Source organism: Podarcis cretensis, assembly GCF_951804945.1.
Source record: "Podarcis cretensis genome assembly, chromosome: 2".
Lineage (NCBI taxonomy): Eukaryota > Metazoa > Chordata > Lepidosauria > Squamata > Lacertidae > Podarcis > Podarcis cretensis.
The window spans coordinates 119,841,064-119,865,067 of NC_137171.1; the positions used below are offsets into that span (position 1 = coordinate 119,841,064).

At 48.5% G+C, this 24,004-nt stretch overlaps 2 protein-coding genes across 5 annotated transcripts in view; one reads left to right on the plus strand and one right to left on the minus strand.

Moving 5' to 3' along the window:
• The window catches only part of LOC307208582 (uncharacterized protein), a 91,367-nt gene that overhangs the window by 61,589 nt on the left and 5,774 nt on the right, over positions 1-24,004 (plus strand). The window lies entirely within an intron of this gene.
• LOC307208544 (nuclear pore glycoprotein p62-like) lies at positions 3,876-23,919 on the minus strand. 4 transcript variants are annotated; one of them, XM_079963225.1, is made up of 13 exons: positions 23,706-23,919; positions 20,931-21,230; positions 19,264-19,655; positions 18,406-18,510; positions 17,369-17,497; positions 16,998-17,123; positions 11,382-11,484; positions 10,274-10,418; positions 8,903-8,952; positions 7,277-7,411; positions 6,646-6,757; positions 5,108-5,174; positions 3,876-4,072 (listed from the first exon to the last, which is right to left on the minus strand). In XM_079963225.1, exons 2-13 carry the CDS (start codon positions 21,212-21,214, stop codon positions 3,981-3,983), a joined length of 1,740 nt encoding a protein of 579 aa, XP_079819351.1. In that variant the 5' UTR covers positions 21,215-21,230; positions 23,706-23,919; the 3' UTR covers positions 3,876-3,980. The 4 variants fall into 4 exon arrangements, with proteins under 4 accessions (XP_079819351.1, XP_079819348.1, XP_079819350.1 ...); XM_079963222.1 differs by having other exon boundaries at positions 17,369-17,500; positions 23,706-23,918; XM_079963224.1 differs by having other exon boundaries at positions 17,369-17,500; positions 23,857-23,880.

Below are 24,004 nucleotides of genomic sequence, written 5' to 3' on the forward strand. Positions count from 1 at the left end.
CCCCTCCCCCCAAGTTGATGGGCATTGCTGGGGGGTTTGGACTAGATTCAATGTTTCCCAACCTTGTGCCTCCAGCTGTTTTTGAACTACAACTCCCATCATCCCTGACTAGCAAGACCAGTGGCAAGGGATGATGGGAATTGTAGTCCAAAAACAGCTGGAGGCACAAGGTTGGGAAACTGACCCGTCGAGCCGCTTCCAAGTTTACACGTCTTTTAAAAAATGATTTGTGCTTTTCAGGTTTATGCATTTCACTCATTTTACAGTCATTTTTACATTTCAAAACTCGACTTCCTTCCCTCTTTCTGCGGTTCCTAAAATTTATTTTTAACGTCTTCTGCATATTTCATTTCATTTCTATACCGCTTTATATTTTTAAGAAAAATCTGAAAGCGGTTTACAGAATATTAAAACATCAATAAAACAAAGCAACATAATTAACGGGAAACTAAAAAATTATAAAGATTTCAAAATTTTTTTTTACAAAGGAGGTCAACTACAAAATACATATTGAACACAAAGTTAACAAATTAACTTAAATATATACGCTTATAAAACTGTAGGTTATTACACTAATAATGCCAATGTTCTTCTCTGTTTAGAATTATATCTGTAAATATTCAATAATCCATTTCCATTCTTTTTATTAAAAGTTTTGTTATCTTTATTTCTTAATTTTTCCGGTAAGTTTTGCTATTTCTGCATACTCTGTAAATTTTTGTATCCATTCCTCCTTTGCTGCTTTTCATTTTGGGGCAAGTAACATTCTTGCCACTGTAGTAGCATACATGAATAAGCTTCAATACAGTTTAGGTAGTTCTGTCCCTATAATTCCCAAAAGAAAAGCTTTTGGGTTTTTTTTTGCAAACATTGTTTTAAACATCCTTTTCATTACAGTATAAATAATTTCCCGTAAGCCTTAACATTATTACAAGACCACCACATATGATAAAAATAACCTTTCTTTTTACATTTCCAACACTTATTTGATTTAGATTTATACATTTTTGCCAATTTATTCAGTGTTAGATACCATCGATATAACATTTTTATATAATTTTCTCTTTAACCATAGCATGCTGTCAATTTTATATCCATATTCCACAATCGTTCCCATGGTTTCATGTCTATATTATGACCAATATATATTGCTCATTGACTATGCAAAAGCCTTTGACTGTGTCGACCATGGCAAACTATGGCAAGTTCTTAAAGAAATGGGAGTGCCTGATCACCTCATCTGTCTCCTGAGAAATCTCTATGTGGGACAAGAAGCTACAGTTAGAACTGGATATGGAACAACTGACTGGTTCAAAATTGGGAAAGGAGTACGACAAGGCTGCATTTTGTCTCCCTGCTTATTTAACTTATATGCAGAATTCATCATGCGAAAGGCTGGGCTGGATGAATCCCTAGCCGGAATTAAGATTGCCGGAAGAAATATCAACAACCTCAGATATGCAGATGACACAACCTTGATGGCAGAAAGTGAGGAGGAATTAAAGAAGCTTTTATTGAGGGTGAAAGAGGAGAGTGCAAAATATGGTCTGAAGCTCAACATCAAAAAAACGAAGATCATGGCTACTGGTCCCATCACCTCCTGGCAAATAGAAGGGGAAGAAATGGAGGCAGTGAGAGATTTTACTTTCTTGGGCTCCATGATCACTGCAGATGGTGACAGCAGCCACGAAATTAAAAGACGCCTGCTTCTTGGGAGAAGGGCAATGACAGGCCTAGACAGCATCTTGAGAAGTAGAGACATCACCTTGCCAACAAAGGTCCGTATAGTTAAAGCTATGGTTTTCCCAGTAGTGATGTATGGAAGTGAGAGCTGGACCATAAAGAAGGCTGATCGCCGAAGAATTGATGCTTTTGAATTATGGTGCTGGAGGAGACTCTTGAGAGTCCCATGGACTGCAAGAAGATCAAACCTCTCCATTCTGAAGGAAATCAGCCCTGAGTGCTCACTGGAAGGACAGATTGTGAAGCTGAGGCTCCAGTACTTTGGCCACCTCATGAGAAGAGAAGACTCCCTGGAGAAGACCCTGATGTTGGGAAAGATGGAGGGCACAAGGAGAAGGGGGCGACAGAGGACGAGATGGTTGGACAGTGTTTTCGAGGTTACCAGCATGAGTCTGACCAAGCTGCGGGGGGCAGTGGAGGACAGGAGTGCCTGGCGTTCTCTGGTCCATGGGGTCACGAAGAGTCGGACACGACTAAACGACTAAACAACAACAACAAAATATATATTGCCTAAATGTATCATTGAGGATTTTACTTGCTCATCCTTTGTCTCCCATTCCAGTGATATTTTATACATTTTAGACAGCACTTTCACATTACATTCCAACAGGTCTCTCTCCAGTTGTGTTATTTACACTTCTATGATTCTCTGTGTGGCAAGTCATACACTCAGTCCCATTTTTATTTTTGAAGTTGGCAACCCCTATACATGTTCCTGGAGACAGGGCCTGACTCTGCACTGCTGGGCCTTGCAGATGAAGCTCCCTGCAGCTCCCCATCGCGTCGTCTTGGGGCACCCCCCATTCCCACAAGCCGCAGCTCCGGCAAGCAGGGATGAGAGGGTTTCACATTAGGGTGGGGACAGGGGTGGACCTGCGTTGTGGGGGCCCTGAAGCTCCAACTGTTATGGGACCGCCCCTTCCCATAGGAACTGACCTGGACCCTGCCATCCCTGAATCACAAGAAGGGGCTTTTCCTGTGGTGGCTCCCAATTCGTGGAACATTCTCCCCAATGGGGCTTTGCCTCCATTGCCTATCTTTCAGCACTTGGCGAAAACGCCCCTCTTCTCCCAGGCCTTTGGACAATTGCTCAGTCTACAGCCAATTAAAGCAATGATTGTGTGTGTGTGTTGTTTTTATTATCCTCTGTTCACAGATTTGCAGAGTGGGAAGGGAGTCAAAGGCCTGGAAACGATGCCTTATGAGGAATGGCTAAGGGAGCTGGGCATGTTCAGCCTGGAAAAGAGGAGGTTAAGGGATGATATGATAGCCATGTTCAAATATATAAAAGGATGTCACATAGAGGAGGGAGAAATGTTGTTTTCTGCTGCTCCAGAGAAGTGGACACGGAGCAATGGCTCCAAACTACAAGAAAGAAGATTCCACCTAAACATTAGGAAGAACTTCCTGACAGTAAGAGCTGTTTGACAGTGGAATTTGCTGCCAAGGAGTGTGGTGGAGTCTCCTTCTTTGGAGGTCTTTAAGCAGAGGCTTGACAACCATATGTCAGGAGTGCTCTGATGGTGTTTCCTGCTTGGCAGGGGGTTGGACTCGATGGCCCTCGTGGTCTCTTCCAACTCTATGATTCTATAATGCACGTCATCTAGCCTAACCCTTTGCAATACAGGGATCAGTGTTCTATGTTGCAAACGGCCCTGAGCTCTCTTGAAGGTTAGTATATAAATTTAATAAACAGTAATAACAATAATCACTATCATCACCATCCCTGCTCATTGGTCTGATGTTTGAATCCAGCTGGGATAGCTCAATTGGTAGAGAACAAGACTTAATCTCAGGGCTGTGGGTACCAGCCCCACATTGCTCAGAAGATCCCTGCATCGCAGAGGGTTGGACTAGATGGATCCCAACTCTACCCTTTTGTTAGTGTGGGCCTGGACTTTTCAGATCTGGGTTAGCCAGCCATGCTCGAAGTCTCCGGGGCCTAAAACAACATCCGCTCCACCCCTTGAAACTGCAGAGTAGAATCCTAGAACTGTAGAGTTCTGGAATTCAGGAACCTTTTGCCCAATGTGGGGCTTGAACCTACCATCATGAGATGAGCACAATCAGTCCACACCTGGGAGCAGAAGAGAGAGGAAACCCCACACCCAATAACTCCTCTGGCCACACAGTTCTGCACAGAAAAGGCCTTTATTGTCAAACACAAAACTCAACTAGTAACAAAACATTTGGGCATTGTGCGAGTATCTCCCCCCCGCTCCCTGGCGACGAGGCAGTCAGTCAAACGTAATCCGGAAGCTGCGTTCCTGTTCCTTGCGGCGGCTTTCGCAAACCTTGGTCACTTCCTCTACTTTCCTTTGCAGCAGGGCTGAAGGCGGAATGACAACAAGGAGAATGTCAGAGGGCTGAGCATCCCAGCGTGTACCCCTGGCAGAGCAGACTCTGCCCGCCTGTGGCACAGCAGTCGCTCCCTCCCCCTCCCTCGCTGGAAGCACAACGGGGCTGAGTGGGGGTAGCAGCCACCCCCCACCAGCTCAGTCTGGACTAGGAATCTCAAGCTGCACCGGGCTGTAGCTCCACAGCAAATTCCATTTTCTCCCACCAGCAAATTCACTGGGATAGAGCTGGAGTGGGCTAGGCTCACTCGTGCAGAGCACCTGTCTTGGGGTTCAGCCCACAATTGCAGCGTCTCCACGTGGGGCTGGGAGAGACCGCTTCCTGAAATCCTGGAGAACTGCTGCTGCCAGTCAGTGTTGACGACACTAAACTAGATGGACCAATACTCCTGGGGCTGTCCTTGTTGTGCTGGCCCTCCTTCCCTGCCTTGTGGGAAGGGGGCTATTGGTTTGACTTGCTTTGGTTTGCATTATGCATTTTGTGTTTTCTTTCTTGTGTTTTTATGCGGTGGCCTGCCCTGTGATCTTTGGATGAAGGGCGGTATGCAAATTAAACAAATAAACAACACAACAGCCAACAGATAGCTCCTAAAACCTGAGCAGGAAATGGATTTCACAGTCTGGAGACCCACTAAATGGATCCTCCCCCCCAAAAAATATGAGGCTGCGATTTCCCCCCCAGCGGTTGCCATGTTTGCTGCAGAGGATCTCAACATGTGCCAAGCAGATAGCTCAGTAGGTTCGAGCACGGTGATAACAACATCAAGGTGGCAGGGGTTGATCCCTGTATGGGACAGCTGCATATTTCCCTGTCTAGTTCCCTGGCTGAACTAGATGATCCTCAGGGTCTCTTTGAACTCTATGATTCTAGGACAAGGACTGCTCCTTTCCCACCTTGGTGCTTCCTTCCTTCATTCTCTCTCCCTAGCCAACCTGCCTCAAAGCAGTTCATCTTAAAACTGAAGGAAGGACCCTGCGACTCCCTAATAAGGAAAAGTGCCAAATACCTGAATTCTGATCAATCCACTGGAGGGAGTCCATGTGCGCATTCAGAATCTTGCAGATCTGCTGAAGCTGGAAGAGATTAGAGAATGTCGTTAGTTGCTGAACCTGGTCTGGATCTCTCGAAGCCCTGCAAAGACCACGAGATCAGCACTCACGCCGGCAGTCATTTTTCAAGACTGAAGGATGCTGATGTTCTGCAGAGTTGAGCTAGGAACGGCACCATCGGAAGGGAAACCGAGCGCCGTAACTGCCATGATTTAAAAAGGCCTTTGCCCAGCCCAGGCAGGTAGCAATGTACTCTGGCCCCAAAATGGCAGGTTGGCAGTAGTCCCTTTCCTGCTCTGAGTGGCTCAGCTGTCGGTGGGAGAGCCCAGAGCCCTGCCTGGGACTGCAGAGATGGCTGTGTTGGTCCTGTGAGGCACAAATGTGGGTGGAAGAGGAAGGCAAATTCACACAGATGATATCTAGGTGTCCAAGGGTACTAAAATCCCCCCCGCCCCCGTCTTGTTGAGGCACATCAAGGCTGGTGGTGTGATCTGCTGAAGGCAGATAGGACTCCATCCTTGAAATCATAGAATTGGGACCCCGAGGGTCATCAATTCTAACCCCCTGGAATGCAGGAATCTGACCTAGAGCATCCGTGACAGACAAGCATTCAACCTGTTTAAAAATCTCCAAGAAAGGAGAGTCCACAACCTCCCGAGAGAAGCGTTCCACTGTCAAACAGCTCTTAGGTGTGGTCTGAAAATGTGATGCAGCAGCAGAAACAAAACCAAACAAGCTACGGTAATTGTATTCTAGGCTGCATTAACAGAAGTCTGGTGTCCAGATCAAGGGAAGCCGTAGTCCCACTCTATTCTGCCTTGGTCAGGCCACACCTGGAATACTCTGTCCAGTTCTGGGCAGCACAATTTAAGGATAGTGACAAGCTGGAAGGTGTGCAGAGGAGGGCAACCAAGATGATCAAGGGTCTGGAAACTAAACCGTATGAGGAATGGTTGAAGGAGCTGGGTATGTTTAGCCTGGAAAAGAGGAGACTGAGAGGAGATAGGAGAGCCATCATCAAATATCTCAAGGGCTGTTCCATGGAAGATGGAGCAAGCTTGCTTTCTTCAGTGGGTAAGACCTGAAGCAATGGCTTCAAGTTGCAAGAAAGGAGATTCCAACTCAACATCAGGAATAATTTTCTGACTGTGATAGCTGTTTTGACTGTGGGATGGAAGGTGGTGGACTTTCCTTGCTTGGATGCTTCAGTTGAGATTCCTGCCTTGCAGGGGGTCGGATTAGATCAGGGTCCCTTCCAAGTCTACAATTCTATGAGTCGGGTGAAAGCAAAGCAGGCCAGCCTTGAAGAACGGGGTTTCCTGCTCCTGAAGCCTGACTGTGCTGAAAAGCATTGCTAAACAAGGCCACAGTGACAGACAGCTGCCTGGAGGGGGAAGAGCAGGACAGAGCGGTCCTCATAAACCAGGAAGGAGCATCCTTAGAGAGGCTCTTGGCCCTCTCCTCCTCCCATGCATCTTGTCCAGTTTGTACTCACCGGGTCACTGGTGTCAGCAGGACCTCCAGAGGTGTTCAGGTGCTCAATAATATCTTTCAGATCTTGGGCCATGCGCTTCAGCTGGGCATCAATGTTCTCTGCCAGTTTGTACCTGCAGCACAGGAAAACACGTTGTCACTGGTATCGATCTCTCTCCTCCTCTCGCCCCAGGGAACCTGCCAAGCCAGGGCCAAACACTTTAGGGGGTGGGGGGAATCCTAAAGGCTCATTGGCTGCCATGAGGGACCCTTAAGCCTCTCCCATGGAACTGTGTGAAGCTGTGACGATCTAGGGGAGCTGCTGGGTTTCCCAGTGGACTCTAATCTTGTCAATACTTTCAATTAGACCTGTGAATCTCAGGGATTGAGCAGAAATACCCTTAGGAGACAGCTTGGGTCTTCTGGCTTAAAAGTGGACTCTGCAAGAATTGCAGAACAGCACCCACCTCCCAGTCCACATGCTCAGAATTATCCAGAAAGCAAATTTCCCCCTTTAGAATGGCTCAACATAGGCTGATCTCCACAGTTGACCTCCAAACCTTTGCTTTTTATTTTTAAACTTGTCTATCTGGGGACCACCCGCAGCCCTCGCAACTGGGGCTCCACCACTGCCATCCCTGGCATCGTCTTACGTCTTCTCCCGTTCCTCATCTGCATGTTGTAAGTAGACGGTCCCACTCTGCTCCTTTACGGACTCTTCCAGGGGCACCAGCAAGTCCTCCAGCTCCTTTTGCTGGGACAAAATGAAATCTAGTTCTTGGTCCAACCTATAGAAGGAAAAAAATGGAGGGAGGTTAGATAAGCAGGCAACATGTGGCAGCATTGTCCGGGAGAGGCATTCAGGTAGAATTCAGGCAGGTTAGCCAAAAATATATTCGCACTTATGGCTGAAGTCAACCTGAGGACGCCAAAGGGCCTCGTCTTCAGGTACCAGCACACACAGGGAAGAAAATGGTTACTTTGGGTCACCTGGCATAATTGTAATGTGATTTGATAGGTGGGAGGAGGAGGGAGGTCAGGATCTGGCACATGGGCTAGATCCTGCACCCCACCCCTGTACAGTGGTACTTCGGGTTACAAACGCTCCAGATTACAGACTCCGCTAACCCAGAAATACAGTGGTGCCTCGCAAGACGAAATTAATCCGTTCCGCGAGTCTCTTCGTCTTGCGGTTTTTTCGTCTTGCGAAGCACGGCTATTAGCGGCTTAGCGGCTATTAACGGCTTAGCGGCTTTAAGAAAAAGGAAACAAACTTGCAAGAACTCGCAAGACGTTTCGTCTTGCGAAGCAAGCCCATAGGGAAATTCGTCTTGCGAAGCACCTAAAAAAACGGAAAACTCTTTCGTCTAGCGAGTTTTTCGTCTTGCGAGGCATTCGTCTTGCGGGACACCACTGTAGTACCTCGGGTTAAGAACTTTACTTCAGGATGAGAACAGAAATCACACAGTGGCGGCAGTGGGAGGCCCCATTAGCTAAAGTGGTACCTCAGGTAAAGAACAGTTTCAGATTAAGAATGGACCTCCAGAACAAATCAAGTTCTTAACCCGAGGTACCACTGTACTACAGAAAACTAAAAAGACCCCGACATCTCTACTAGCTGGCCCTGAAAGAAGGTGTGGAGAGGAAGTGCTTCTGAGGAATGGCTCCCTGCCCAAGACAGCTTCACCATCTAAATCAGTATTACAGAACTGTAGAGTTGGAAGGGACCCTGAGGGTCATCCAGACTAACCCCCGCAATGCAGGAATCTCAACTCAAGCATCCGTGACAGAGGGCCATCCACCTCCCGAGGGAGTCTGTTCCACTGTTGAACAGCTCTCACTGTCAGAAAGTTCTTCCTGATGTTGACCTGGAATCTCCTTTCTTGGCACTTGAACCGCCTTCTGCAGGGAAGTTACAGGGAACCAGGCAGAGGGCCTTCTCGGTGGTGGCGCCCGCCCTGCGGAATGCCCTCCCATCAGATGTCAAGAAAATACACAACTCCCTGACTTTTAGAAGACATCTGAAGGCAGCCCTGTACAGGGAAGTTTTTAACGTGTGTTGGTTTACTGTGGTTTTGCAATTATTTCTTGGAAGCCGCCCAGAGTGGCTGGGGAAACCCAGGCAGATGGGTGGCATATAAATTATGACTGTGGGACTGAGGGGGGCTCAGACCTTTGCCACTTGCAACGTCCCCTGCCGTTCACAAGCATCTCAAAGATTCCTTCACAGTATTCAACCTCCCGCCAATAACATGCTATGCAGCCCCCTTTCCCTCTACCTTTTCTGATCCAGTTTCACTTTTTCCACTTCTCGGTGCAGAGACGTGATCTGTAAGACAGAGACAGGGTTTACAAAGTGGGACAGGAATCTATAAGTGACAATAAAAGCCCCAATCTTTTTTGAGGTACAGTGGGAAATCAGGGCTTTGGGAACACTAGAAAAGAACTGGCTGAAGAAGACACTGAGCAAAAAGGAGTTCTCTCTGTGAAGCCCCGCTCTCTGTGGGGCTTCCTTCACGATGGATACGGAAGCTGCAGTTAGTGAAGGATGCTGCAGCACGATTGCTGACAGGAATGAGGCCTTGGCAGAATGTAACACCTGGGGTCAGAGGTCTGCTCTGCTTGCTGATCTGCTACCAGGCCAAATTCAGAGTTTATAAACTAATATTAACACTATTAACTAACACTGTTCACTGATAGGAACGCTGAACAACTTAGGACTAGTTTACCTATGAGATGAACTTGCCCTCCATGTGCCCACTCAGCCGCTTCCATCGGCAGAACTGGCACCATTATAAGTGCCACAGAACATTCCATTTTTCCATGTGGCAGCACCCACCTTTTGGAACGCCCTGCACCCTGACACCAGGGACACCCCCTTCGCTGTACTGTTTTCGGCCCTTGCTAAAAAACATTTTCACTTAGGCAAGCCCATCGAAGCCTGCAGAATGTTGACAAGTGTTTTGATCTGTTTTCAGTTGACTGCTTATTTTAATGGCTATTTCAATGTTTTAAATACTTGCTTTGACTCAGACATATGCTCTTTAATATGTTTCAATCACTGATGTTCTGTAATGTGTTTTTAATGTTGCCCTGTGATCTTTCGATGAAGGGTGGTATTTAAACTAAAATAAATAAATAATATTTAAAATGTTACTGTTCTATTCTTTATTTGTAAACCACTTTGAGTGGTTCCCCCCCCAAATTGAGCAGTGTATCATTTTTTATAAAATACATAAATATAGAGAAGCTGCATTTTTTTTTTTTGGCTATACAGTGGTACCTTGGTTCTCGAACTTAATCTGTTCGACTCCCAAAAGCGTTCGAAAACCAAGGCACGGCTTCCAATTGGCTGCAGGAGCTTCCTGCCCTCGACTGAAAGCAGTGTTGGATGTTTGGCTTCCGAAAAATGTTCACAAACCGGAACACTCACTTCTGGGTTTGCAGCATTCAGGAGCCAATTTGTTCAGGAACCAAGCTGTTCAAGAACCAAGGTACCACTGTACTGTTAAGGTTAAAATTGTGTAGAAAGAGGAAGGTTAGTTACAGCCAGCCCCTGCATGGGCACAGGAGGCAATACCTTAGCTCCCCCTCTGACCTAGGCAGCACAGCTCCCTAAAAAGAATCTTGCCGGCAGAATGGGCCCCTACCTTCTCCCCGTTTTCGATCAGTTTCCTGTCCCAGGCGTTGACCTGGGTGGCCTGCTGGAGGAAGTGCTTCTCCTGGTCCTCCAGCTCCAAGCTCCACTTGTTAACCAGGCTCTCCAGCTGGGCGTAGGTCATCGACGGGGGAGCTCTGCAAAGACAGGAGGAGTGTGCTGGATGGCGAAAGAGCTGAGCTCCACCCCCACGCGGGGCTCAAGGAGGGAGACCTGCATCCAGCAAACTGCTATTCCTTGCCTCCGTGGGGGGACTCCATTCTACACCCCCCCCAAACTCATGGCTTGCCTAGCATATGGCAATCATCATCATCATCAGCAGCAGCAGCAACAACATTTATACTCTACGCATCTGTCTGGGTTTCCCCAGCCACTCCGGGCAGCTTCAAGTACCGGTATGTATAAAAGCTTAATAAAACATCAAACATTATAAACTTCCTGATTATAGACTTATTAAAATTACAAACATTATAAACTTCCTTTCAATGCCTTCTAAAAGTTGTGTAGTTCTTCCCGAGTTAAAGATAAAAGTCCCTTCCAGAGAAGAATGACAAATCAAGCTGATGGACTATGCTGAGATGGCAAAGCTGATTAGAAAACTCAGAAACCAGAAGCACAAAAACTTTACAAAAGAAAGGGAATTTTTTATAAGCTATTTAGGAGACCACTGTAAGCAGATGGAAACAAGAGCAAGATTTTGATTCATTTGTAGTGTAAAAATACTATGGATAATATAGTCTGATATAATAATTGGAGTACTTATGAATATGCAGGTGCAGGTTCTTAAAATGAGACTCCATGGAGGGAGGTCCCGAGATTCAGAGACTCTATACAGATATATCTTTGCCAGTTTGTGTTTATTTGTGCTTTGTATTTGTAAAATCAATAAAAATGTTGTGTTTTTTTTAAAAAAGTTGTGTAGTTCTTTATCTCCTCGACATCTGAAGGGTGTTCCACAGGGAGGGTGCCACTACCGAAAAGGCCCTCTGCTTGGTTCCCTGTAACCTCACTTCTCGCAGGGAGGGAACCGCTAGAAGACCCTTGGAGCTGGACCTCAGTGTCCAGGATGAACGATGGGGTGGAACACGCAGGGAACTTACGTGACTGTTGTGGTGCCCGCAGTGGACGTGGAGGCCACTGTAGCAGTGGTGGATAGAGGCTTCAGGTTCAGCATGAATCCCGTACTTGGGGTGGAGGCGATACCTGCAGAGAAAACAAATGTTGGGTCAAACCACAGCAGGAAGTCAACAGGGATGCAGGGCAACAGAGTCCCTGCTTGGAGCTGGTCCCAGGATGGGAGACTCCTGGGCCTGGCCTCAACTGCGATGGAAGAGCCAGGGATGGGAAGAGGAGACTGCCTGCCCAGCATGCTCCGTGGCCAAGTGAAAAACCACAACCCTCTCTTATAGCTGATCTCAATAGTGCCCACTTGTCACTGAATGCAACCAATGGAGCTGGGGACCCCTCTTGCATTATCAATAAAGACAAACAAATATATAAACAAAGGACCTTCCCATGTGATATAGACATAACCCCCTACACTAACAGTAGGCAATAGATCCCTGCTCTCCCTCTCAATCTGCCTCTTTTCCCCCAACCGAATGATGTCTATGACAGTGTTTCCCAAACTTGGGTCTCCAGCTGTTTTTGGACTGCAGCTCCCATCATCCCTGACCACTGGTTCTGCTAGCTAGGGATGATGGGAGTTGTAGTCCAAATACAGCTGGAGACCCAAGTTTGGGAAACACTGGTCTATGACAAGTGTCTCTCACTAACTGTTAAAAAGACTCTGTGAACTGATGATAGATGTACCTTTCCCTGTTCATCTGTTTGTTTCGCAACACACACACAAAATATCAACTAATTAAAAGAAAAATATCCACTCCACCTCGTTAGCAATCATTTTCGCGATGCCAAGAGAGGAGGTATCAGCAGATGAAGGTGAGGAGATTTCACCCCTCCCATATCCAAGAATCTCATGAGGAGCCTGCTGATTCTACAGAGAGGAGGAGCAATGTTCTGCTTTCTACTTAGTCAGTGAGTGAGTCAGTCAGTCAGTGTACCGGAGAGAGAGAGAGAGTGTTAGAGATCGTGTCTAGAGATAAGGTTGCTGCTAAGAGCAGCTGCAGACTCTCAGTGTAGCATTGATTTATGCTTAGATCTTTTAGCTCTGTATATAGTTTTGTATCATAGTTGTAGCTATAGAATAAAAGGAAGATATTCTACAGAGCTGCTCTCCGAGTGGTTTATACTCTGCAAGACTCTGCAAAACTCTGCTGCGCAACGACTGTATTATTGTGCAAGTGAATCCGGTGCTCTCAGCTCTAAGCTGTGAGTCCACAGCACGGTGACCTGTCCCTGTGAGAAAGGTGGTCGCTGGCAGTGCTACCTAGCTCGCCTAGCCCAGTCGGGGTTGTAGTGCATGAGTCCAGTTGGTAATAATAATAATAATAATATTTTTTATTTATACCCCGCCCTCCCCAGCCAAGGCCGGGCTCAGAGCAGCTGACAAAGAATAATAAAAACAGGAAGAATGATTACAACTTAAAAACAAAAATAAAATACATTAAAATAATGGAACATTAAAATATTAAAATGTAGCCTCATCGCAGGAGGAGAAGGAAAAGAAAGAAAAGAGAGAGAGAGAGGGAGGGAATCAAATTGGCTCCAAGCCAAAGGCCAGGCGGAACAACTCTGTCTTACAGGCCCTGCGGAAAGAAATCAGATCCTGCAGGGCCCTGGTCTCATGAGGCAGAGCGTTCCACCAGGCCGGAGCCAGAGTTGAAAAGGCCCTGGCTCTGGTTGAAGCCAATCTAACTTCCTTAGGGCCCGGGACCACTAAGGTGTTGCTATTTATGGACCTTGAGGCTCTCCGTGGGGCATACCAGGAGAGGCGGTCCCGCACGTACGAGGGTCCTAGGCCGTGAAGGGCTTTAAAGGTCAAAAGCAGCACCTTAAATCTGACCCTGTACTCCACTGGGAGCCAGTGCAGCTTGAAAAGCACTGGGTGAATATGCTCCCATGGCAGAGACCCCGTGAGGAGCCTCGCTGCAGCATTCTGTACCCGCTGGAGTTTCTGGGACAGCTTCAAGGGCAGCCCCGCATAGAGCGAATTACAGTAGTCAAGCCTGGAGATGACCGTCGCATGGATCACTGTGGCCAATTCGGGGCGGGAAAGGTAAGGGACCAACTGCTTGATGCGGCGAAGGTGGAAAAATGTCGCCTTGGCTGTTGCTGTAACCTGCGCCTCCATGGAAAGGGAGGCGTCAAGGATTACACCCAAACTCTTAACGGAAGGCAATAGCACTAATTGGGCCCCCGCAAGAGAAGGGAGTTGGTCCCTCATCCCCATGCCATCCCGACCTAGCCATAGGACCTCTGTCTTCGAAGGATTTAGTTTCAATCGGCTCCCACGAAACCATCCAGCCACAGCTTCCAAGCATCTGGTCAGTGTGTTCGGGGTCGAGTCGGTGTGGCCATCCATCAGCAGATAGAGCTGAGTGTCATCAGCATATTGGTGACAGCCCAGCCCAAAGCTCCGGATAATCTGGGCAAGGGGGCGCATAAAGATGTTAAAAAGCATCGGGGAGAGAATTGCGCCCTGCGGCACTCCACACACCAAGGAGTGGCGCGATGACATTTCCCTCCCTAGTGCCACCCTCTGTCCCCGACCAGAGATAAAAGAGCACAACCAGTTACGGGCTATGCCCTGTATCCCCACGTCTGCGAGGCGGTGGTCCAGAAGATCATGATCGACCATGTCAAAGGCTGCTGACAAATCTAAAAGGATCAGCAGTCCTGACCCGCCTCGATCCAGTTGTCTACGGAGATCATCTGTTAGGGCAACCAGAGCCGTCTCCGTCCCAAAACCAGGACGGAAACCGGACTGAAATGGATCTAATGCCGATGTTTCCTCCAGAAACCTACCAAGCTGTTCAGCAACCGCTCTCTCAATTACCTTACCCAGGTATGGAAGATTTGAAACTGGGCAGTAATTGGATAGGTCTAAGGGATCTAATGAAGTTTTTTTTAAGAGTGGACACACCACTGCTTCCTTCAGTTCCCCTGGGAATGTCCTCATGTCAAGGGACAAATTGATAATTTCAACCAGGGGGGTCTGCACAACATCTGGACACTCCCTAATCAGCCAAGACGGGCACGGATCAAGGAGGCAGGTGGTGGGCCTACCAACTTGGAGGAATCTATCCACATCAGTAGGGAGTATCCGATCGAAATGGTCCAACACTGGACCTGAAGTCAGTCGAGGGGCCTCCAGTTCAGTCACTGTATCTAAATTGGCAGGGAGGTCACGGCGGAGCAACAGGACTTTCTCCGCAAAAAAACTCGCGAATGCCTCACAGCTGTGGGTCGAATTTGTGCTTAAATTTGGTTGTCCTCCTAAGGACGTTATTGACCTAATTATTCTAAAAAGTTGTGCCGGGCGAGAGCTAGCGGATGCAATGGAAGCTGCAAAGTAAGATTTCTTAGCAGCTTTCATAGCCGTCTCATAGGCTTTCATAAGCGTCCTATAAGATGTTCTTGAGGCTCCGTCACGAGTCCGTCGCCATACTCACTCTAGCCGTCTGAGATCCCGCTTCATTTTCTGGAGCTCCTCAGTAAACCAAGGGGCCTGGTTTCGACGGGGTCGCAGAGGGCGCTTAGGTGCGATCTCATCAATGGCTGCCAAGAGCCGGTTATTCCAGTCCTCAACAAGGTCATCTAATGAGTCGCCAGGAGGAGCAGGGTTCCGCAAGGCTTGTCGGAATCTATCAGGATCCATCAGTTTTCGCGGACGAGCCCAAATAGGTTCGCCACTCGAGCCAGGGAGGAGCGGGAAGTCAATCTTGGCTTTCAGGGCGTAGTGATCAGACCATGGCACTTCCACAGGGGGGAGCATGATCACATCTACGCCAGCCCCAAAGATCAGATCCAGCGTGTGGCCTGCTTGATGAGTGGGGCCCAAAACAACCTGGGAGAGCCCTAGTGTTGCCATGGAAGTCACTAGGTCCAGAGCCTGTGAGGAGGGAGCGGCATCGGCATGGACGTTGAAGTCTCCCAAAACCAGTAGGTTTGGGAACTCCAAGGCCCAGCCCGCCACCACCTCCAGCAGGTCTGACAGGGTGGCTGCAGGTGTGCTGGGTGGTCGGTACACCAGCCAGACAGCCAAGCTCTCCTTGGTGCCCCACACGAGACCAACACATTCAATGCCGGAGATCGTCGGTGATGGCAGAGCTCTAAAAGAGCAATCTTCCCGGAATAACAACGCTACTCCTCCCCCCCGACCCACAGTCCGCGATTGATGAAGGACAGAGAAACCTGGGGGTGTTATCTCATGTAGGGAGACTACTTCGCCTTCCCGTACCCAGGTCTCCGTCACACAAGCCAGGTCAATCCCCTGCGAGACAAAAAAGTCACGCATGGTGGCGGTTTTGTTGCCTATGGACCTGGCATTGCACAGCACCAATGACGGAGGTGTGTAATCCTTGCTCTCCCTACCCTCATCCCTTGGGATGGGGCGTAGATTGGAAGGGGTTCAAGGATCACTGCATCTCAAAACCCTTCGCCGATAGAGATATCTAGCCCCACCGCCATTCCTCCCTAGCCCTTCAATTATGGAAATCCCAGATCCCATACTAGCCTCCCCAATAGATGGGTAACATTCCCTCAATAACAAGTCATGAGTCCAGTTGGTACACTGGCTCAAGGGCGATGCTGACAGAAGGAGCATTTCTGACATGGAGAATTTGGGGCTGGGGTGCAAATACCACCCACTTGCCCTGCTCAGGAATCCCTTTTCTTCAGAGTCTCCAGCTTTGGCAGCAAGAGGAAGAAGAGCGATTGACCCTCCAGTTCACGTGCAGACAGTGCTGTGTTACTCAATGCTGCATGAACTCCAGAACCATCAGTGGCCCAGGCAGGACCTAGTACAAAAAGATGCGAGCCAGACAGACTTCTGGAGTCTGCTTTGTAGACAATCCATCACACACACACAGTTCCACTTCAACTACAGCATCCTCCCTAGTTTCCTGGTACTGCTGGCTTTGACCTGCAAAGCCCTAAATGGTATAGAACCAGTATATCTGAAGTTGCCAGCTCTGTCTCCAACGTAATCTTGCCTACCCGCAGCTTTCAACCTTGGTGGCTCTGCTATGCACAACACCCCCTTCCAGGAGCACGGCTAACTGGGATGTGGGGCAGGGTCTTTCCTAATGTGGCACCTTGGAACCATGCAACTCCTTGCCTAGAAAGATTCCATCGGCTCCTTCTTCCAAGCTTCAGGAAAGACCTTTTCATTTCACCAAGTTTCTAGCGTGGGTTAAAATACGTTTGTTTTTTTTAAATCCCTGTTTCGATGCTGAATGGCTCTGTTCCGTAAAGCTGATCATAGCAATGTAAACAGCTTTATGTGCTTCACGAATTGTGAAAGCTGCAGAGCCCTTCAAATAATATAACGACAGCAAGCAGGAACTCCACGGTGCCTGCAACATTCTACCTGATAGCTCAGTCGGTAGAGCAGGAGACTCTTGATCCCAGGGCCATGGGTTTGAGCCTCACGTTGGGCAAAAGATTCCAAAATTGCAGGGGTTGGACCAGATGACCCGCATCGCCCCTCCCAACTCTATGATTCTATGATATTCTAACTGAAGAGCAAAAGTCAGTGGCAGTTGTGTGTATCCTTGCCTTCCCTCCCTCCTATTTTCTCTTATGAGCCTTACTGGTTGCTGCGGGGGCTCCTCCCACTGCAGTCGCCGTGGCCGTGGGTGCTGTTGCTGTCGTCCCAGGGGCTTTTGCGCCAAACCCTAAAGTCCCAGCAGGTGCCGTCCCCGTTGAGGTGACGCCAACTACAGAAGGAAGAAAACAAGAGCTCCTGATTGCGGCTTGGCAAGGCTCAAAAGAACAGCCCCGGCAGTTAAGTGGTTTGGCGCAACAGACCTTTAGGCAAAACCTGGTGAAGTACAAAATATCCTGGACTGAGGGGGGGAGAGAAGTGGTCCGTTTTGCACTGTCAGCAGGCAGTGGGCAGAGCCAAGGCCGCCCAAGCCCCACTCTTTCAACTTCCCCATCAAGAAGGGCCCCAGTCGCTTACGTGAGAGGCCAGTAGCAGACGAGGCTGGCGCGGAAGAGCTTGCAATGGATGCAAACAACGTTGGCCCGGACATCCCGAGGATGGAGTTCACAGCTGTGGTAGAAGGCGCCGTGGAAGTTGCCGCTGTACCTGCTTCAGGGAAGAGACACATTCTGGGGTTCAGTTACAACCAGGAGGAGGAGAACACACTTTCCTCACGGAAGATACTTAGCTGGTAAGAGCATGAGACTCTTAATCTCAGGGTTGTGGGTTCAAGCCCCACGTTGGGCCAAAGACCCCTGCATTGAAAGGGGCTGGACTTGATGACCCTCATGGTCGCTTTCAGCTCTGAAGTTCTATGATTCTATGCACCCGTCCACAAGGCCAAGGAAGACACAGAGTCGGCCTGGTGGCGGAGCAGTTTTCCAAGAAGTCGAAGGCAACTGGAAGTTCTCACAGCCCCTGCCCCCCCTGTTATGGCCAAGTAGGGGAAGCAGCTGCCGCCACCACTGCTGCTATGCCAGTCCCTGTGTGCTAGGTGCTGTACAAAGAGGAGAACCATCTACTCCCAGACACACTATGCAAAGGCACAAGGCTATGGCAAAATTTGGTGAAGGAGCTGTGGTGATGTGGGAGGAGAAGTTAAACAGCAACTGAAGAAAAAGAATGGGCGGTGGTTGTTCAGGGAAGGACAGGGAAGTGGCAGTGGTGAGATGACAGCAGCAGCAGCAGCTTGGCGGGCAGAGCGTGTCCAAGAGCAGAAGCAGAACACGGGGAGGAAAAGAACCAAAAGGCGGCTGTGGCAGATCAGCTTGGCCGGAGTGTGTGTGTGTGTGTGTGTATAAGCACAAAAGGGAACAGGCAGGATTCGGAGGGGAAGGTCTGGAGCTTGAAACAGAGAGTGAGGAGAAAGGCCCAACTGTGCCAAGGTATTTCAGAGTTAATTTAGAAGGCCAGCAAAGCAAGAAGGGACACCAGCACAACTGACCTGCCCTTTCTCACTTCACTTCTTAGCAAGAACGGCCCAATTTCCCCCTTCCCGAGGCACAATCGCCTACCTCCAAGTTTCGCTCCAAAGGACAAGGCTGGCCCCTGACCAAGCGTTCCTGTGGAGGCAGAGGTGGCAGGTGTTGACGTCAGCAGCCCAAAGCCTGAAACTGGAGCTGGAACAGAGAATGGTTAAGAGAAGCAGTTATCACCTTAAATTCCATCTCCAGTCTGTGCTTGAGTAGAATGGCATCTTTGGGGCAATGTGAGACACAGCTGCATTATGACTCAGCCCTTCACCTATATACAATTACCTAACTTTGCATATCTAGACAGCATCTTAAAAAGTAGAGACATCACCTTGCCAACAAAGGTCCGTATAGTAAAAGCTATGGTTTTCTCAGTAGTGATGTATGGAAGTGAGAGCTGGACCATAAAGAAGGCTGATCGCCGAAGAATTGATGCTTTTGAATTCTGGTGCTGGAGGAGACTCTTGAGAGTCCCATGGACTGCAAGAAGATCAAACCTCTCCATTCTTAAAGAAATCAGCCCTGAGTGCTCACTGGAAGGGCAGATCGTGAAGCTTAGACTCCAATACTTTGGCCACCTCATGAGAAGAGAAGACTCCCTGGAAAAGATCCTGATGTTGGGAAAGATGGAGGGCACAAGGAGAAGGGTACAACAGAGGACGAGATGGTTGGATAGTGTCTTCGAAGCTACAAACATGAGTCTGCCCAAACTGCGGGAGGCAGTGGAAGACAGAAGTGCCTGGCGTGCTCTGGTCCATGGGGTCACGAAGAGTCGGACACGACTAAACGACTAAACAACAACAACAACTTTGCATATGGAGGGCAAGCTTGCAAGGCAACTTGTCTACAAAGAAACTCTGCCTTGCCAGAAGTGCTTTTGCACAGGGCTTGGCGTCTCACCTGTTGTCTGCGCCCCAAGGCCAAACGCCACAGCTGGCTGCGCTGTGGATACCGTGGTTGTAGTAGGGCCGGCCGCGGATGCAGGAACTCCGAACGCCAAGCCAGTGGAGGCGGGTGCTGCTTGCTGCGTCGTATTCCCTATGGAGCCAAGGCTGAAGCTGGGGGCCGCAGCCTGCGTTGCTCCGCCTCCAAAGCTGAAGCCTCCGGTTGTGGCAGGCTGGGTAGCGGTGTTGGAGCCAAACACAAAGCCGGAAGGAGCCACTGGCTGGCTGGCAGGGGCGCTACTGGGTGTGGATGTGCCCAGTCCGCCGCTGCCGAGCCCAAGCGCCCCCGTAATGCCAGCCGATTGTGTTGTGTTGGTGCTGCTCAAGTTCAGCTTGGGGGCATTTCCCCTAAATAAATAAAAAAGAGCAAAAGGGTCCGGGGTGGATTTTTGGCAGATATTCAAAGCATCCCAAGTTCTCTTGTGCCATTTTTTTGCTGCTACTTCTGCATCATTTCATTTCTGACTAAAGTCTCAGGGTAGGTTGTTTGCCCATTTACCACAGGATTTTTAACATTCCAGCTGAGCCCAAGGAGACTGGCAACTGGTGTTAGGAATTAGCCAGGCACCAGGTGCATTTTGCGACTGGCGCGGGTCCAATTGAGACCATTTCTATCTGGCTGGCCCCTCCAGTTTTTGGAAGCAAGTAAGCAGAATAACTTATTCATTGCATTTATTTCCCACCTTTTCCTACAAGGAGTAGAGTCATATCTTGGTTCTCAAATGGAATCCGTTCCAGAAGTCTGTTCGACTTCCGAAAACGTTCAAAAAGCAAGACGCGGAAGCAGCGTTGGACGTTCGGGTTCCAAAGAACGTTCGCAAACCGGAACACTCACTCCTGGGTTTGCAGAGTTCAGGAGTCAAAACATTTGAGTCACAAGGCGTTCGACAACCAAGGTATGAATGTACATGGTTCAGCCCCCTCCACAGTTAATCCCTACAATGACCTGGTGAGGTAGGTTAAGCGGCTGTGAATGACTCCAAGGCTTCCTGTATGAGTGGGGATTTGAACCCCGATCTGCCAGGTTCTGGTCCAACTAACCACTACACCACTCTGGTTTCCTGGAGTTCTTCTGCTACGGGGCAGCTCTATAAATTAAGGAGGTCAATAAATATGGGGAAAGCCAAATGTCCCTTAGAGAAGGATCTGACATATTTTCCTGGAAGTTTGCATTTGTTTTATTCTGCATTGTTTTATTTTATGTTAATGTACTGTCAACCGCTTTGAGATTGTTTGCTTTAAAATATAAAGCAGTATAGAAATTAAATTATTATTATTGATAATAATAATAATAATTTAATTTCTATACTGCTTTATATAATAAATAATAATAATAATAATAATAATAATAAAAAAATAAAATCTCCAATGGGAAGGAATGGTGCGTAGACACACCATTGTGGTTGCTGTAACCTAGGTTTAAGGTGCCATTTGGTGACATTGCTGGGAACCACCTTGGGCACCAGCTCCCCCACCTAAGGCTATAGATTGTACAACACAGTGGTACCGTGGTTCTCAAATGCCAAAAACCCGGAAGTAAGTGTTCTGGGTTTTCAGAAGCTGAACGTCTGATCCTTAGGGCTCAACAAGCCTCCCACCCACATGGGATTGTGCCAACCTTACCCCAGTGTGAACACATTTCCAGCAGCAGCTGGTGCCGACGTGGCAGGTGTGCCGAAGCTGAATCCAGAGGTCTGTGCCGATGTCGCTGGGGGAGCGAAAGAAAACAGGCCTGCAGGCTGGGTGCTTGCTGGGTTTTGAGCAGCTGTCCCAAAACTGAAGCCTCCCCCTGTGGTGGCTGAAGAGAAGGAGAACCCCGCAGGGGCTGTGCTGGCTGCGGTTTTCGGAGTCCCGAAGCTGAAGCCTCCTCCAGGAGTGGCAGGTGTGCCAAAGTTGAACTGGCTCATGATGATGGCTGTGCTCCTGTGAGGAAACAGAGAAAAAGAGCTGTCTCGTTGGCTCCAGGGCTGATGCTGATCTGTGGAGGCTGGAGATCTCAGTGGGCGAAACAACCCAAGAGCACAAGAGGGGTGGGGTGGGGTGTTGAAGCAAAGGCAAAGTCGCTCTGCAAATGCCACCTTGGTTACAAAGATAACCCCACAGTAAATATGGGGGGGGGGGAGAATCTAAATGCCCCTTAGAGAAGGAACTGAAATATTTTCCTCAAAGCTTGTATTTAATAAATAATAATAATAATAATAATAATAATAATAATAATAATAATTTATTATTTGTACCCCGCCCATCTGGCTGGGTTTCCCCAGCCACTCTGGGCGGTTTCCATAGAAACCAAAAATACACTAAAATATCACAGATTAAAAACCTCCCTGAACAGGGCTGCCTTAAGATGTCTTCTGAATGTCAGGTAGTTATTTATTGCTTTGACATCTGATGGGAGGGCGTTCCACAGGGCAGGTGCCACTACCGAGAAGGCCCTTTGCCTGGTTCCCTGTAGCTTTGCTTCTCGCAATGAGGGAACCGCCATTTATTCTGGATTGTTTTATTTGAGGTTTCAATGTGATGCCAACCACTTTGAGATTTCCCCTTTAAAATATAAAGTGGTCTAGAAATGGATACTACTACTACTACTGTACTACTACTACTACTAATACACTCTAGTGGGAGTGGAAAAGGTGCCTAGGCATACTGCTGTGGCAACCATAAACGGTTTAAGGTGCTATTTGGCGATTAGCTTATGCATCTGAAGGGCCTTCTCGGTAGCAGAACCCACTCTGTGGAATGCCCTCCTGTCAGATGTCAGACAGATAAACAAATATTTGACTTTTAGAAGGCAGCCCTTAGGAAAGTTTTCAATGGCTGATGTTTTATTGTGTTTTTAATGCTGCGTTGGGATCCAGTCAGATGGGCAGCATATACATAATAAATCACCAACATCATCATTTAAGTTTCTAACACTGCCCACCAAAGACCACCAGTGTTGAATCAATGCTTCTTCAACATCAACTTTGTTGGACTGGTCATGTTGTTCGGATGCCTGATTAACGTCTTCCAAAGTGACTACTCTATTCCAAACTTAAAAATGGTAAGATTAATGCTGGTGGTCAACAAAAGAGGTTTAAAGACTCTCTGAAGGCAAATCTAAAAAAAAAGTAGTATAAAGACTGACAACTGGGAAACACTGGCCTGTGAGCGTTCTAATTGGAGAACAGCCTTTACCAAAGGTGTCATGGGCTTTGAAGACGCTGGAACTCAGGACGAAAGGGAGAAACATGCTAAGAGGAAGGCACGCTTGGCAAACCCTCACCATGATCAACCCCCATCCAGAACCCAATGTCCCCTCTGTGGAAGGACGTGTGGATCCAGAATTGGCCTCCACAGTCAATTATGGACTCACTGCTAAAACCATGTTTATGGAAGACAAAATAAATCATCATCATCATCATTCCCTGTTTTTAATGTCTGAAGTTTTATTCTGTTTTTCATGTTCTGTTGAAAGCCGCCCAGAGTGACTGGGGAAACCCAGCCAGATGGGCCAGGTAGAAGTACAGTGGGTACCTTGGGTTAAGTACTTAATTTGTTCTGGAGGTCCGTTCTTAACCTGAAACTGTTCTTAACCTGAGGTACCACTTTAGCTAATGGGGTCTCCTGCGGCCACCATGCGATTTCCGTTCTCATCCTGAAGCAAAGTTCTTAACCCGAGGTACTAGTTCTGGGTTAGCAGAGTCTGTAACCTGAAGCGTCTGTAAACCGAGGTAATAATAATAATAATAATAATAATAATAATAAATTGTATTTATACCCCGCCCTCTCCCCAGGGCGGCTAACAAGGAATAATAAAAACAAGCTAAATGAATACAATTTAAAAACAAGATTAAAAGGTAAAGGTAAAGGTACCCCTGCCCGTGCGGGCCAGTCTTGACAGACTCTGGGGTTGTGCGCCCATCTCACTTAAGAGGCCAGGGGCCAGCGCTGTCCGGAGACACTTCCGGGTCACGTGGCCAGCGTGACATCGCTGCTCTGGCGAGCCAGAGCCGCACACGGAAACGCCGTTTACCTTCCCGCTGGTAAGCGGTCCCTATTTATCTACTTGCACCCGGAGGTGCTTTCGAACTGCTAGGTTGGCAGGCGCTGGGACCGAGCAGCGGGAGCGCACCCCGCCGCAGGGATTCGAACCGCCGACCTTTCGATCGGCAAGCCCTAGGAGCTGAGGCTTTAACCCACAGCGCCACCTGCGTCCCTAAAAACAAGATTAAAATACATTAAAACACTGTAATAAATTTTTATTATTCTTAGTATCATCATCATCATTTCTAACGCTCCCCACCCACTACTTCCAGCCCGTCAAGTTAAGGGCTCCAGCGACCAAAGGGAACCGTCCCCCGCGGGCGCCTCATGCCAGATCTCGCCGCAAGGAGCGGACTGACTCCGACTCCATACCTCAGCCTCTAACCCTGCTCCTCCTCCTCCTCCTCCTCCTCCTCCTCGTGCTGCTGCTCTCAGCGCTAACGGCAGCCTCCTGCGTCCGCGAGAGGGTCTAGCGGGGCCGGGGAAGAGCAACTGCCAATCTCCCCTTCCCTTCTCGCCTCACCTCTCTGGCGGCGCCTCCTCCGCTGCGCGGCAGTTACGCTCCTCGGCCGCGCGCCCTTATGACGGCACGGAAGTCAGCGCCCGTCCGCGCGGAGGTTCCGGCGCCTCCCGATGTCGTCTTGGCGCTCCTCCGCCAATGGGCGCGCCGC